Source organism: Pinus tabuliformis, chromosome 1_1 (genome assembly GCF_031772625.1).
Source record: "Pinus tabuliformis cultivar Carrire ecotype Pingquan chromosome 1_1, CPIR1, whole genome shotgun sequence".
Taxonomy (NCBI): domain Eukaryota; kingdom Viridiplantae; phylum Streptophyta; class Pinopsida; order Pinales; family Pinaceae; genus Pinus; species Pinus tabuliformis.
Window position 1 is genome coordinate 418,783,100 of NC_142297.1, and position 17,212 is coordinate 418,800,311.

The 17,212-nt window shown below is 38.6% G+C and overlaps 1 protein-coding gene across 1 annotated transcript in view; it reads right to left on the bottom strand.

The window, feature by feature from the left end:
- The window catches only part of LOC149213487 (histone acetyltransferase HAC1-like), an 80,836-nt gene that overhangs the window by 45,868 nt on the left and 17,756 nt on the right, over positions 1-17,212 (bottom strand). Inside the window, 9 exon segments of the mRNA XM_089392026.1 lie at positions 8,570-8,709; positions 8,855-8,903; positions 8,905-9,159; positions 9,992-10,134; positions 10,597-10,797; positions 10,928-11,056; positions 13,974-14,252; positions 14,334-14,630; positions 15,159-17,116. Coding sequence (XP_089248152.1) covers positions 8,570-8,709; positions 8,855-8,903; positions 8,905-9,159; positions 9,992-10,134; positions 10,597-10,797; positions 10,928-11,056; positions 13,974-14,252; positions 14,334-14,630; positions 15,159-17,116 — 3,451 coding nt within the window.

Here is a 17,212-nt window from a genome sequence, read left to right on the forward strand (position 1 = left end):
ATGTAAATAAGTTGCATTAGGAAATGTTGGTGGCATGTGGGTGCTCAAAAATCATGCTCAGAACACCAATATTATCTTTATGCCCACTTTGAGGGGCCAAAAATAATTATTTCTCCATGAAAACCCACTTTTCCCAAAGGTGAAGATAAAGGGTCAAGGAATTGCAAAGCTTAATAAGTTGGGACACATTAAAAGTCATATTTCCAAGTCAAAGAGACAACTCAAGTAACATGGCATGGAAGTTGGAGTTAAAGGCAAAGTTTAAAGCTGATTTGGCAGACACATTGACAGGTCAAATTCATGGTTAAGTCAAGGGGACGAGTTTCCTCCTTTTGTGGGCTGAGTTCACTGATTTTAAGGAATCAATTTTCCAGCTGTCATACCCATAAATTTGGGACTGATATGACAGACTGTGGAAGTAAAAGAGGGAGTTAACTGCCCCTTACCTCCCTTGTCCCCACCACTCAATACGCTTCCATTGACAATCCCATGTAGACCAGAAATAAAGGAGATAACACACAGCTAGATTTGAAGGATAGCTACAGCCACATGCACAGAATTCAAGGATTGACACGCAGTAGTCACAACAGCAGTACGCAGGCCGGGATTGAAGGGGTTGTCACACCCAGCAGATTAGAGGTTGTACACATAGCACTAAGGGTGCTAGGCAGGCCTATCTTGGCAGGAAGCAAGCAGTCACCAGCAATCAAGGCTCAGAAAATTGTTGGCCCTCTTGGGTCTCTCCCAAACTCTATATATTGTGATCAGTTTGCAAAGATGGAAGCTTGAGAGCTTGGGTACACTTGTAATTTTGCTACATTTTTTATAATTCAAAAGTCTTTGGAGGTCAATGGTCCATTGCCTTGTGTGGTTTGCCATGTGCTTGAGTTGAGGTAACTTGATGATGTTTTATTGTTATTTGCTTTCAAGTTGGTTATCAATGATCATAGGCCTTGATAGGGACATTATTGCCCAAGGGAAAGAGTAGCAATTGCTTGTTATTCTTTCGAATTTTTTCATTTTAGATTTAACTATTACATGTGTTTCTAGGTTGAATAAACATGCTTAGTTGATCATTGTGCAATATTTCACCTATTTTGTTAATCTTGTGGGCAAGATCTTAAGTGGTTCTTACAGGTATCTCAAGCTTGAAGTTGGAGAAGTTCTTAGTTGAACCATCCACGTCTGAGGATCCTAAGAGGCATTAGTCCCGCTTGGACCAAAAAAGCTCAAAGGCTTGAAAAGGATTTCCAAAGAACCCCTCTCCCTCACTTCTCTCTCACAAAAACTCTGCTATCATTCTTGGTTCTATTCTCAAACACTATATTTAAATATCTAGCAAGTTGAAGGTTTTTGTTGTGGTTGTTCCAACAGTCATAAACCAGCCAAGAAAGTTGATTAAACTCAACTCTCAACTCTTCTTGGCTGCTATAGAATAAGAGTCTCTTCCATTTAATTAGAATTTGTTTAGAGATGTTTGATCAAGATTTTTAGCTAACATTGCGGATGTCCAATTTTTTTTTGGAATCTTTCACTTTGTATGTTTACTGATTTGTTTTGCAGGCCGATAGAGTACAAGAAAAAAATTTCAAAGGAGTTTCAAGAGCCACTAAGACTTACTTTTCTTTCCTTCACCAACAACTTCGAATTTATTGATCTTTCTCTTTGTTCTTCATTAAAATTCAGGCATTTAGGCCTCGACTGATGTCCTAACAGCAATCCATTTTGCTAAGAAATACCAATCCTACTTGGTCATTCCTTAGCAGAATATCATAGGAATCTAATTTTTTAAACTAAGAAATTTTTTGTCTTTTATATGATAGTGACCTCAAGTGTTTTGATCATTTTTTTAGCATTTTCCAAACTAATTATCCTGTTGATCTTTCGCAGACTTGAGACAGTCCAAGAGTAGCGTTGGTGGATTGTGCCAAACTTTTAAAGATTGGAGCACCAAAAAGACGACCACTGGATAACTTAATTTAAAACCATTATTTGTACCTTAGAACCCCTTTAAAGAGTTTTATTCACGCAAGGATCCTTCATAGAAAACATTGTAATTTTGTTTAAAAAGTTTATCTTTTGGGTTTACCAAAAGATCCATTGTAACAAGTCAAAATCCTCTTAACTTGCAACTGTTTGGAAAAGAGTATTTGATCCCTTTGAGGGAATCTTGTCGTAAATTTTTTCTCCAAATCATTTCTTCAAGTCCCTTTTTCCAAATGCGATCTATTGCAAATTATCTCTCTCTCCATTCCTCATTCTATAGAAGGGATCTAAGAAAGAAATGATTTTTCTTCAACGTTAGGAGATATTTCCCCTAAGCACCCCCCCCTCCCCATTTGCGGAAGTGTCTCTTGTGGTGCTTGAATGATTTTCATTTCTTGCTAAACTAAAGCAGTGTAGAATAATCATCACTAAAGTTTTTGGCTAATTTTCACTTCATATAATCCTTTTTTCTTCATTGCAATAATCTAGGTTAGCTTGATCTCTCATTCATTTGCTATCTAGTTTAGTCATTTTACTTTGCATTTCTCTATATTAGATATAATCCTTCAATAATTAGATTTGTTTTGCAATAATAAATTTACCTCCAGCTTTATTGGCTAAAGTAATAACTTAGGGACCCTCTCCCCCCCGAGACTTCTTATTCTGAGATCGGGACCTCAGTGAGGATAAGGCCTTGGGAAAGAGTTGAATTGAAATTTGTTCAATTTGCAACCTAACTAATTGGAAAACTAACTTTAACTTAAAATAAACTAAAATACATTTATATTGCAGCTTGGTGTTTGAGTTTCATCTCATTTGCCCTCCTATTTTAATAAGTTTATCTATTTTGGGTGATTGTCATTAGTTCAAGTAGAAATATTTTTTTTAACAAAGCATCATGTTCCAATCATTTACTTTCAAAGCATTTACACTTTGGGCATTTACCTCTGAGTATTTACTTCCAAGCATTACTTTGAAGCCATCTTTTTCACTCGGAATATTTGCTCTTACAAGTACTTTATATAAGGCAGCGGTCTATTTTTGTGTTGATTTGGGGTAGCATCAAATGTGCTCTACCCATGAAAATTGGTGGAGAGGCTAAAGCACATGAGATCTCCAAGACCCAGAAATAGTTTGGGGAAATTCCACCCGGTTATGGAGATATTTAAAATATTTAATATTTTTAATGGATTCCTCAATCTAAACTTGGAAAAATAAAAATATTAATGGGTATTAATATAAACCTGGGTGAGAAGGTTCTGAATAACATGGATCAAGCCAAATCTAATCTTAGCCGTTGATTAGAGATTTAATCTCAGTCGTTGAAGACTCAACAGAAAAAGTATAAGAGGAGGCTTGACGGTCAGTTGGAGACACACCAAAATTGATTAGTCAGTTCGATTTTCTAGAGCAGGGTTTGCTGAGAAAATTCGAACAAGTGATCTGAATTGCAGCGAGAGGCAGTGAGTGCATAGCAGAGAGGCAAAGAGAGTGTCGAATGACCAGCGCAAAGGCCGAGGAGGCTACACAGAGCCAGCAGGAGCCACGCAAAGGGCCAGAGTGACTGTGCAGAGGCTAGCAAGGCCTGCGTGGGTGACGCAAAAGGCCAGAGATCCAACACAAAGCAGCAAAAGGTTGATGCAGGGGGCTTTTGAGTGACGCAAAGGCAAGGAGGGTTGACGCAGAGCTTCAAAGAAGCGTCGGAGTGATTTTCGTGCAGCAAACTTGTTGAATATCTACTTTTGAAGAGAGGTATCACTGCCACATTGATTTCTCTGTTGGGTGAGCCAGTTTGGCACCCTAGTTGTACTCAAGAAAGTTTCTTAATAATAAAACCCTCAGAACTATTGCACTGGTTTTCCCAAGTTGGGTTTTTTTCAAGGACGATTGTCCAAAAATAACGGTGTCCCTTGTGTGTTTGTCTATTCTTTCAGTTGATGATCTGTAGATGGTTGAGACTACACTTGTGTTTATTTTCAGTATTTATATGGTTAAATAACTTGTCAAAGGAATAACCAAGTACGTGAAATAAACTAGATAGTGCAGGAAGAATTTCTAATGAGTTAAAGTTAGAAATTCCAACATTTTGCTCCATCTTGTCCATTATTGCAATATCTTTACTTGTAGATGGTTGTTGTTATTATGATGCTTTGAGTTCATTTTCTGCAGTTTACTAAGTTGCACGAAACGGGGAAACGGGTACGAGTTTCTGAAACGAGCACATGTACGAAACGTGACCCCCCCCCCCCAAACTTTGGAAATAGGGAAACGTATATATATATATTAGGACATTTAAGAAATATGTGCAATCATAAAGCATATATGATACATCCTAATTTATTACATTATGATTAAATTGTCAATGCATAAACTATAAGTCTCTAAATTTACATCACATTTACTCATAAGTAATCACATAATGAAAATAGCAATATCCAAAATCAGCCACGAGAAATTTTAATTTCTTGTCTCATGCTTGATTGGGAGTCTCCTCCTACATAGTCGAATGACCTTAGTGCTCTTGATTAAATACAAGTTCCATACCCTAGTATCCTACGTGCTCTTAATTGTTGGGAGTCTCCCCTGCATAAGGGCTTGGTTTTCTTGATTAAATATAGATTCCATACCCTAGTACATGACAAAATCCAATGGAAACATTGTAATCCCTCCAATCCTGAAATCCTGAAAAACAGATAAGTCTGTTGGATTTTGAGTGAGACCTAAAATTCTACTTTCTCCATATGAAATCCAATGAGGGCGAAACCACTCTCAAACATCCTAAGTCATTTCATGGTAATGTTAAAAATTGAAGCAAAAGTGACGTTCTCCTTAAAAATAAAGGAGAATGACCCGAATGCGGGTGAACTCCGAGACAATTAATGGTGACCCAACGGACCGCCAGCGTTCGGACTTTCCAGACGGTGGATAGCGCACCATTCCAAGCTCACCTAAAACGAACGCAAGCCAGCCTGCATGCAGCATTAAATGGCCACTCAGGCCGAGATCCGGATGCCGTTGGACATAACATGGAGCCTTTCGACCCCTCTATCTATCCTCCTTCCCTCAGCATCTGTCCGCCTCAAGCTGGAAATCCCTGCAGCAAAACTACTACCAGGAGCCGATGAGTGCTGTATTGACCTCGGAAATGGGCATCATTACTCCCATTCCAAGCATTGCCCTTTGAATCTTGCACAAGAGCCCTCTGTTCACAACCTGTTCTCCTTCCCGGCCTTTTGTCCAACTGAATTCCACTCTAACCACATTGATATGGTCTGTCACCGTATGAGGAGTCGTAGAGGAGGCACCCGCGGTGGCAGCGCTCGCCCACAAACAACGCAAAGCTTTGTTCCTGCCTCTCCCCCTCATTCCCATGAGAATTCACCTCCTCCTAGTTTGCCTCACAGACACTATCCACAAACGCGCAGTGGTCGGGGGCAAGTGCAGGCCTCAATGGCCGCGCACAATGATTTCCGGCTCCACACTGCAATTTCTCCTCTGCATCCCAATTCAATTCTCACTCGACTCAGTTCAGGGTCCAGAGTAGCCTGAACAAGCCCATCATAACTGTCAATGTAACCATTGTTTTCTCTGAAGAAAGGGAGTAGAACAGTGCTCAGACGAGAAATTATGAAGCGCAATTTCAGGAGGAGAGAAGTCAGGGAGTTGGTCTTGGTTCTGAGAAGCGCCCGAAGGATGAAAGCAGGGGAGTTAGGCGTGGTCGACTGCATGATGAAGGAGATCACATTGGCGACATTCAGCAAACTAGTGGCAGCTCAGCCGAAGCTTCTATTACGATGGCTTTAGCTGGCAGTTCGAGCGGCACCCAGCATGCGAGGGAGCCTCCAGGTGGCATAGCGAAAGGCGACATGGCGGAGGAGGATGAAGATTGGGGCCAGTACGCTTGCCTCAATGTCGAGGAGACACCTGACCAAGATGATAACAAGTGAAGCCACGTGGCATCTGTTGCCACCCACGCTCCAACTCAAATTTATGCTAATGACGGGTTTGGTCCAGTTACTTGTTTTTGTTGTTTGTCTGAACGATAAGCGGGTTTGTCATATTTTCAGTCGCATCAGGTGCTGCTGTGTCAAAACTTCTTCTGGTTTTTGCCTTAAAGAATGGGTCTAGGTCATATGTATGGTTTTCCTTTGGTGTCGGTCTCAGGATATATGTATGGTTTTTGCTATGTCAAACTGATTTCCCGAAATCTGGGGCAGTTTAGATACTCATGATGAACTTCAGTGACAACGGTTGACGTTGGGCCTCTTTGTAATTATATTTTTGTTTCTTATTAATAGAATTAGCCTTACATAGAAAAAAAAATAACGGAGAATGTTAAAAATAAAGGAGAATGTCACTTTTACTTTAAGAATTTTACATTACCATGAACTGCATATCAACACTAGGGCCATAGGCTTGAACATTAGGCTGCCCCACTCAAAAAAATCCTCTTTTTTATAACTTAAGAGGCATCTAGAAGATATTTTAGTCGCCCAATAAAAAATTAGAAGCGAAAAATAAAAAAAAATACAAGAAAAGTCAATTTAGAAGAGGAAACTCCGTCGTACGACTTGGAAACGTATTTCCAACTGTACTGGCCACGTTTCCTCCTCGAGAAATGGGCTAGTACGGTTGGAAACGTGTTTCCAGGCCGTACGGTACAAGTTTCCTCGTTTCCGTTTCGTTTCCAGCCGGAAACGGGCCCTTTTCCAACGTTTCCTACAACTTAGGCAATTTATAATTAAACTCTGAGAAGTTAACTTGTCTAGCATAGATTTGTTAAGCCTTACTTATTTTTGTAGGGTCCAGCCCCTTGGCTACGCTAGGAGTTAAAATAAATGGAGTTGGGATTTGAGTGACAGCAACTCAACTCGAAACTTGCCCCCACGGCCACACCAACTGGAGTTAAAAGTTTCATCCATAATAATCCCAGGTGTGGATTCAAGCAGCAACATTGTATATAGATATGGGGCCACTTTATATGCAGAGAGATCCCAACACATGACAATTGCAGAGAATAATCCCTAACTATTAAGACTTACTTTCAAGGACTTCTAATGATGTCTTCATAATGACCTATTAACATAATCACAACCCACTTCTTAAATTCAAAAAGTACATCATCGCATAATGAGACATCCACTGATCACATATTTTCTAGAACCCCTTTATACACACACAAAGCCTTGTACATGACAATCAACACGATCCCCAGCTATTTAGACATGCTAGCTAGGACTTCCAAATGATGTCTTCATAATGACTCAATCACAACCCACTTCCTAAAGCAATAAAGCACATCATCACATAATAATGAGACATTGCTCACATATTTAAGTCATTAGAAATAACATACTCTGTGAACAAATTGGAGCTAACATCTACCTCTCCAGTATCCCTAAACATCCTCTTCCTTTGTAGTATAATACACTTAGTCTCACCATTCATCAATTGATGCTCAATATAATTCTGCAACAAGTTGCTATCACACTTGACTAGGAAGCCTTTCAATGGTCTACCTCAATATATACTATTTCATTATTATTTATGATAACTTCACCACCTTGGCTTATGTATTCCACATTTTCTATTCACAACATCTTAGAAATCTTTGAATAGTCATCAACATATGAATAGTTTCAAATATATTCCACCTTCAACTCAAATTTTTAGTAATGTATAAGCTTCCCTCGTCACTTAGATTTTCCTTTTTACATATAATGCCTCCACCAAACACGGTATCCTTTATAGGAGGTCATCCTTCATAAGGAGGATGTATTCATGAAGCAGGGCATCTTCATGAAGACACCATGTTGCATGAGGAAGGCATCCTGAATCTATCCTCGTGGATTCATGTAGGAAGCCATCCTGAATCTATCCTTGTGGGTTTGGTCAAGCTCAAGCAGCAGGCCATCATCCTGGGAAGACTGTCCACAAGGAAAAGGCACTCCTCCATAAGGATTACATAACAGGTGACATGTATTCCATAGTAGTGACAACACATATGCCATAGCTCTCTATCAATGCATACAATAATAATACAATACTGTTCTAATGGCAGTTACTCTACCATGTTCTAACATCCAAGACAAAGACAACAAAGGGACCATAATGAAAAAACACTGCTTGTGATACAAGCATAATTAGGCAAAAGGTTAAGACAGAAGCTAGAGAGAGCTGTTGAACAGCTAATGTCATGTTATGGCATTTATCCCTATGTTACAGAGATACATTGTAGGTTATTTTGAGGAACACATTCATCCATTATGCAGAATACTTTTGCATGAAGAGCATTTTTGTAGAAGTGAAGCCTTCTATTTTAAATGTGTTTTACATGATTCCAATGGAAAAGAATAAATCCGGATAGAATTTCCCAGTTTTCCTATGTAATATGTCAAAGCAAACCCTATGCAACTCTTCATAGAGTTCTGCAGACATCCTACTTACATACTTTACCTAAGTTCACCCCGTATCACGAAGGCTGTACATCAAAATGAACATTGCTTGTGCACTGAATTAAAACCACATATAGCTTCCACCTAATTACAAACTTTACAGTGATAATAGTCAAACTAATGCTTACTTGTCACAAAGCTGGAAATTCTTGCACTGGCCGCAAACCCAGCGACTACCAGACACGATAAATAAACAACAATGTGTGCATGCATGTTGCAAATGAACCATGATAAAGTCTTCTTTCATTCCATGGATTGTATCCCCAAGCTGAAAATGTACAACAAACAAATAATAAGCAGCAAATAAGATATCATGATTCATCTTACAAGGACATGAAAATGGAATAATATATTCCTATAAACCAAGCCATTAATTAAATATTAAAAGAGAAAGCCAATCACAAAAATTTTACTTTCTGCATTAGCATAGCATTCTTCGAGCCATTGCTAGCAAGCTCTGTGTGTAGTAGCTTTTGAGGACCTCTTTGTACCAGCCTTTTTGTTTTTGTGGTGTTTTCTTCCATCTTCTTCCTCTTGTTGAAATTGCATTAAAATGTCCTCAGCAGCACCAGGCCAGTAATCTCCATCAAAGTATGGCAAACGAGCTGCAGTTACCTTAGTCTTGCGTTCCCCATTAGATACAAAAAAGTAGTCATATAGATTTGTCATATCAACCACAATGTTCTCCTTGCTTGCCTTACGAAGCATTGTAAGGTACCTAATTCATACATTTATACAGGATTAGATTTGAATGCAATTTTCTATCGTCAAATATACATCTCAACTTATCAACAAAATGGTTTCACATATGGGGTCAAGCTAAGCAGGCTTGACTGTGTGAAAAAACTCCATGGTTAAGCGTGCCTGAGCCAGAAGAGTATTGGGATGGGTGATTTTCAAATGGGGTCAACAAGCTAAGTGGGCTTGACTGTGTGAAAAAACTCCATAGTTAAGTGTGCTTGAGCCAGAGGAGTCTGGGATGGGTGACTTTCTGGAAGTCCTGGTTACCAAGCGAAAGCCCTAGTGGTGATGATTGTGGCTATTCGCTTCTTTTTGGCTAGTTTCAATCCCACTTCTTCACTCCTGTGAGCATCACCCGATGCAATGAGTGCTAAGTGAACTATTCAAAACCATGGGAAAACTGGTCAGTGGCAACTAATGCTCATGGATATGGATCAAGGATTATTGACTTACTCTACACAGATAAACCCAAAAATGATATCAATATAAATGGTCTCAACCCTCTTTGGAATTTGTCTTCTCTCATCAAGTGAAAAGCTATTTCACATTATGTATTTTGTTGAGTTTCACCTTAGATTAATCAATTTGAGTGGATACACACAAACACAAACATACAGAATTAAGACTCCTGAATAAGATTAAATATTCTAATTTCCATCCAATTATGCACCATTGACAAAATTTATTGCAAAACTATTCTTCCAACAAGATTCGTCCTCTGAAAGTGTGTATGCCAAAAACAATAAAAAATAAAGTTGACGTGCTTTATATTTGAGCATATATTATCATGAGACGGAGTGATTACTCACCATTCACGAAGCTTATCAGATTTTGGGGTCTTCTGTATTTCAGGATGGCAGTACAGGATATAATCTTCTCCTTTCAATGGAGGACATGCCCATATATAACAACTAGTCAATCCCCGTTTCTTGCAATATTCTAAATATCCAATCTGTCACAAATGAAATCATTCAGGCATTGTTATTTCCAAAATTTGAATAGCAGAGGAAACAACCATCTTAATGATACAGAACAGTGTTTGTCTAAGACTTTCATCGAAGAGGCTGAAGAAAAGGGCACGAGAAGGTAAGAATTGATACTAAAAATATTCATTTAGGCAACAATAACTAGTACCAAAAACATCCCTTAAGTTCAGAGTAATGGTGATCAACAGTCAGAGATGTTCTTTTCACTGTCAAATTTGATGTGCTTAACAAAATCAGCAAGTAATAATGGTCTAGTTAACAGGCTGACATGCTGTTGCAGATAACTATTTAGTGGACCATAACTCGTCCTCAACATATCCCTTACTCTTCTCAACAGTCGTACATATTCTGTGCATTGTCAACATTGATACACTTAACAAACTCAGAAAGTAGTTATGAGATAATTATCAGGGTAACCCAGTCATTACCAAAATTTCATGGTAGACAAAGGTACGTAGAGCTTCCCCTGTCACTGTCTTCACATCAGGCCTAAAATACTTCACAGAATCCAAGTACGAGAGATAAACACGGCGCTGATTTGGATGAGCACATTCTGAACCAAATTCCTGAACGTACATACCAAAGAGGCAAACTTCTACACCTTCAATTTTTTGAAATAAGAGGAGAACCTGAAACCACATGCAATCGAAGGAAGCAATTAACTCTTCTACCATTAATTTCATTAAAGCTACCACTTTTTGGTCCCAAATCATAAACAAAAGCAAACAGAAATTGCTGAAAATCAGATGGTTTGTACACCTTTGACTTGTATGGATATTCAGTGGGATAATCTTCATGTTGAAAAATTTCCAAGAATCGCTGTTTTACTTCTAATTTTTTATCAACAGATGACACTACTCTCACAACAAGGGCTTCAGCTCCTGGCACCTGACAAACAAGTTTCAACAATTGACATTTGTTACAAACCATTTTCAATAATTGACATTTGTTACAAATCGTTTCGCCAAGCCTACATAAAGGAGCAAAAATTAATAATTTAATAGTAGGCTTTGAAAATTTTGATCAGGAATATCATAACTAGTAAGAAAGAATATTTCACAAGCAATTTCTCTATGTTACTAGTGAATTTATTATTAATCACAAATAAAGAAATTACCCCACCACATTTCAATGACACTCCCAAAGTGAAATAATTAAATTATATGACATCAGAATGCCAGAGGCAGCAATCAATGGTAAAGGTAAGGATAAAATTTAAAATGGACCCAATAAGATGTGCGGACAAATGAAGCCATCAAATTCTGGGGCCCTAAAGACAAGTATTGATGGAGCTCCAGAGGAAAACCCTGGTCTAATTGGTTGGGGAGGCTTGATCGTGGATCAAAATGGTCCATTTTGAATGGTGTATATAAGAGGACTAGGCAACTCTTCTAGCAATATTTCTGTGGCAAGGGCCAGTTGACCTGACTTAAAATCAGCCAGTGGAAAGGTTCTCATGTATTATGGTGGAGGAAGACTATAATTGTAATTTAAGTACTGAAAAGCTATATAGATTATGGATAGTATAACTGCATTCTAAAGCCTTTAATCCATGACGCTGAAAATTTGAGAATAAAAATTCAATTCAATAGAATTCAATCATATCAGGTAAATAAGAAATAAGGTGATATACTATCTAGGAAATCTAGTAGCTGATTTGCAACTGAAGCTGTAATTTACAAACCAATCAACTCGTTGGCTCTGTAATGTGATGATATATTTAAAATCCTACATAGCCCAGTGGGTTAACTCAAGTGATTAAGTGCTGTGAATTACAGGCACGAGGGCCCAGGGTCAAAATAATGTGGGCTGGCTGCCTCTGTAAATAATGTGGGCCTCACTTGATATCCCCACTGGGTTAGGATGCTAACACTGCAACTGGCCAGTTTACCTTGGGTACCATCCTCAGAACGAGCAGAAGTGTGAGGTTGGTTTCCCCAGGATGTGCATTTCATCAAAAATTTGAAAAAAAAGTCCTGAATACAAATATGACAGGGAATACTAACAGGGGCAGTGAAATGCACCAAGCATTAACTGCAACATGAAATTGGAATTCACCTCTCCGTTGAATAATTGCACATGAAGTGCAAAGTAATATAGTGCTTTGAGAACATCTTAGTCAACTGGATCTCATAGGAGAGATAAGGCAGTAAAGAAAAGCCAAAATATGGGTCTAGATTCTGGTAATAATCTCTTTTACATACCCAAGGTAAGACAAGGCAAGATATCATAATATAATATCCACAAATGAAGGTAGAGAAGGAATGGGGAAAGCGAAAGACTCTCAGGTGAGCTGCTGTGCAATTAAGTAGCCAAGAAGAGCTATTTTATTAGCAAAAAAATGAGAGGTAAAGACAACAGGAGACGAGAACCCTAACAACAGATTGAGAGGAGAAGCAGAAAACTCAGTTCTGCACTAAGCATTCACCACTAGAATTTTGAAGAGAAGATAATTTCTGAAGAGGATAGAAGTTTAGAACACAATGGAAAAAAATAGAGATGTCAATAGCGTAGCAATTGAATTCACCTTTATAAAGATGGTGACACAAGTACCAGAAAGGAGTCAAGCCCTGCAGAAAACTAGGAACCTGCTCTGCCAGCAGCCCTTGACTCAACGGCAAGCAATAGTGTGGTGTGGCCATACCTTAGGTCCACATATTCATATACGATTAGGATTAAATTGTTTTATATAATAGACCAGAAATCCACAAGTTTTGCATTTTATTTCATAAACCAGCATAGATTCATCTCAAATACGGATCTAACATGAGCGTTAGAGCCGAGAGGGATCCAATTTCTTCACATGCAAATTTTTTATGAGCCAACATTATTTAAATGTTTTGTATAGTTATTTAATTTTTATATTTTTTTTAATTTTTTTTAATTTTATTTTGGCCGACATGAGCAAAATTTCAACTTTGATCGCAAACGGACAGGGTTACCCATCATACTGGGCTGTAGAATGAGCCTTTCGGCTCAATCACATCTGTTATGTAAAAAACTTAAAAATATACAATGAATATAATGCTGAATTTCAAATCTGCAATAGTAGCAATTGTAACTAGCTAAGGTAAATAAGATAATTTTATGAATGTCCACAAATGACCCAATAAAGTAGATCAGGAGTACTCAAATGTAAAGCAGTCATGATAAGCAGTGAAAGGTGCAAGCGGCAAAAAAGACTCCTAAAAGCTCAATGGTAAAAATCTAAAAAGATTAGAGGAAGCTACATATTAGCAACAGCTAAAAACAAAAATGAGTGACCAGATCCATCAATGCAATCTAAAAGTGGTTTACTACACTCATAACAGAAATAGAAAACTGGGCAAAAAGAGGAGGAAGAGGTAGCCTCGAGACACACAAAAGGTGAAGTTACCACCATAGTAGAGGAAGAAGCAAAAATAAAAGATTTAGAGCCTGCTCTCTTCAATCAGAATCAATGATGCAATGCTCGTGAGCAATGGCAATCTGGCAAGATTTGAATCACACGAGGAGAAACATTATCTACCACAAGAGTAAATTGAATGTGTGGAATGATGATCATTTTGAAAGATTTATTCAAGTTGGAATGCCAATGATACAAGAAAATTGTGAGGTAATACTACTACATATACTCTTCTAATATGATAATATTCAAGGATGCAGAAAGACTGCTAGGTCATTATTCCATTAAATTAAGGGGAAAGTACTTTTATGCTTTTTACCAAAATGTGATAGTTTCTAATTTCTCAGATACAAACTAGACAGCTTGATTGGAAATTCATTTTAAAATTGACATCCAAAATAATATCAACCATGTTATTACCTCATCATAGCTCTTGCCTAAAGCTCTTGCTCTTTCCTGTTTCTCCTGCTTCAGCCTTCTAAAAAGCCTTTGCTCAATATGATCACTCAAGTACGACTTTGGTAAATCTTTTGCACCAAGAACAGCACTCTGTGGCAATGGTATCCGCTCACCTCTCTCTATGTCTGATGTGTAGCAATTAGGACATGTATACTCTGCCTGCCCACCTTCATTCCTTCTACCATTGAACAGTGCACATACTTGATGTTGCCAAAATTCACATTTATCACATTGCACCCACTGCAAAATACAACATAGCAACATTCAGCTAGTAAACATAATAATGAACCCAAACTTACAAACCTGGAAATTAATGCTTACTGCTTCTTCAGTTTCTTCATCATTTCTCCTCTTCTCAAGCCTTAACTTCTGAAATGTCAATCCATCCACACTGACTGTATCCCCTCGAATTTCATTATAACAAGGTATGCAAAAACAATGTCTCGTATCCCCAGCTCCAATAGTGTAAAATTGTGCATTGCGCTTGATGCGACCCCCACATGGTGTGCAATATATAGGTGGTGGGTCAAAAGTAAGCTTCTCTACTGCACATAACTGACATGAATTCTCATTCATGTTATTCTCCATGGCCTGATTTCTTTCAACTTTTGCTTTGCTCTGTCAAAGAAAAACTCCAATTGCATTTTATCAGAAGGAAGCCTAGGTGAGATCAAAACAGTAAAAAGGCAAGCAATCTTCTCACACACTAAAAGAGGAAAAAAATCAAGAAAATGAAACTCTGCTGAAGCTTTGGTTCTGAAAAGCCTAGCTGAGATCAAAACAGTTAAAAAGAAAGCAATCTTCTAACATACTAAAATAGGGAAAAAATTCGAGAAAATGAAACTCTGCTGAAACTTCGGCTCTGAAAAAAGTGTGTAAAAATATATTTTTGCAGAATTTAATGAACACCTGACTATAATACAAATTATTCCTATATATTCCATATTCCACTTTACCAGTACAAATGCTGCAAATATTGTCTCAGTTAATAAATGGCAAAAGAAACTCTCTTTATGTAATTACTGATTGATATGTCTGTATCTATCTATGTTTTCAAATTAGTGGCAAAATAAAATATAATAAAAATCAATAGGAGGGGTCAAAGACTCAAATGCTAAAATATTAACAACGAATTATTGTACACACCTGACCAACCCATTGACGCAGCCCAATAATATGCTCCCTAATTTGCTCAGGTGTGAAAAGCTCAGTCAGAGAAACTCCTTTTATCTTAGGCTTCAACAATTTTCCTGGAGAAGAATTGTCAGGGGGTGAGACATTTGTTATAGTTTCTTCCTTCACTTGCAGAGGTTCTTGCTTGAGTTGTACTGGAGCTTTACTCGACAGAGATGTTGCAAGCTCAGGCTTAATTGGTTGCCCTTCTGTTTTCCCATGGTCAGTATGTGGATTCAGGCAAGTGTCTTTGTGTAATTCACCAGAATTTTGGCAACTATCTTGCTGTGAACTCACAACCTGCTCTATCTTCACTGGGGTAGGATCTACCTCGATAGAATTTGACACCTCAGACTTTGCCATACAAGAGCCTTGTCCACTTTGCAGGTAAACTTGAGATTGCAAATGGGTAAGCCCTTGCATCCCACTTGAATTTGACACAGATGACAAAGTAGTTTCAACCTGCTGTTGTGCACAGTTTGGAGATGCAGGTTCAGTCTTTGCTCTTTTTAGTGGAGGCTGTTCAATCTGTGTCACGTCATGCATGGCAGTTCCAGATCTTGCTGACAAATTTAAGTTACTCACCCCTGAACTATTTGAATTGGAAGATTTTGTAACATCACTGGAAAGATTTCCTGCTCCAGGGTTTGATGATTGAGTGTGACCTGTAGCTCGTTGTTGCCGAAGTAATTGACGAACAGGGCCACAAACAGGGCATTCCGTTTCGCGACAACGTTGATGATGACCTAGAAGAGTCCGGGATCCATTGCAACGTGGATAAGGGCAATCATCATTGTGGCATTGAGTTATGTGTGCCCACAGCTGCTGGACAGTAGGACAAAAACGAATTTGACATTGACCTTCTGGAGCTCCACATTTACTAGCATGGCGCAAAAAGAGTAACCAACGTTGCTGTTTGGTATATTGCACTTTACGTGCTTCAGCATCAAAAGTTGGCTGGACATTCCCTGCAGTGTTTCCAGCTGATGTTCTACCTCTTGTTTGAGATGTTGGAGCAGACATCAACCCATTTCCAGAATCTTCTCGAGGAGGCTGATGCTGTTGAGTAAGATCTTGAGTCAATACTTGTTGTGGACCCTGTTGGTGTGGCTGTTGGCACTGTACCAAAGGTGGAACTTGCTTTGGAAGCTGAAATTTATCCTCAGACTGCAGCTCCTGCTTTACCGGCAAGCTATCTTCCTGTGTAACTTGAGCAGCAAGATCATTACTACTATTATTAGATTGGACTTGCTGTCTCTGTCCAGGCGATAATGCATGCAGCTCCTGCAATTTTTGAGAATGTTGTGGGTTTAGTTGCTGAGAATTCGACAAGTTATCATTTAGTAATTGAGGTTGTTTACTTGGGGGTACTGAAAACTTTTGTTGTTCTGACAATTCTTTCTCTGATGACTCCTGATGCGATTCAATGCACCCTTGATTTTGTACAAAGAGTAGTGATTCAGATTGATTCTGCACCATATTTTTCCTTTTTAACAATAATTTTTTCTCTTGCTGGCACTGTTGCATTTGTTGGTGTGAATGAAGCTGCTGATATTGAGTTTGCTGTTGCTGATGAAGGCGCTCTTGCTGTGGGTGCTGAGATTGGTGCTTTAAGTGTGGCAGCAGCTGCAGCTGTGATTCAAGTGACTGTACCCTTGGCAAAACAGATGAACCATGGGGATAACCAATTTGATGCATTTGGTTTTGTTGACCCTGCTGCTGTGCTGGCAGCTTTTGTTGCTGAGATGGTAGACCAGGAGCAGATATAATTTTTGTTGGTGGTATTCCTAAAGAGTTTCCATTCAAACAAGTTGTAGCTGGAAGTCCACCGGATGTTGCAGGATTATAGAGATGTCCAGGACCCGCAAGATCAGCTGCATTCATCGCATATCCATCTCCAGCTAGCGGAGCTATTTGATTGGGTGTTGTTGCTGGCATGCAATGATGCACAATGATTTAATTGCAACCATTTACAAAGGAAACAGGACTCGAAACACTAGATTTAAGGTTTCAACATGCTCTCTCAC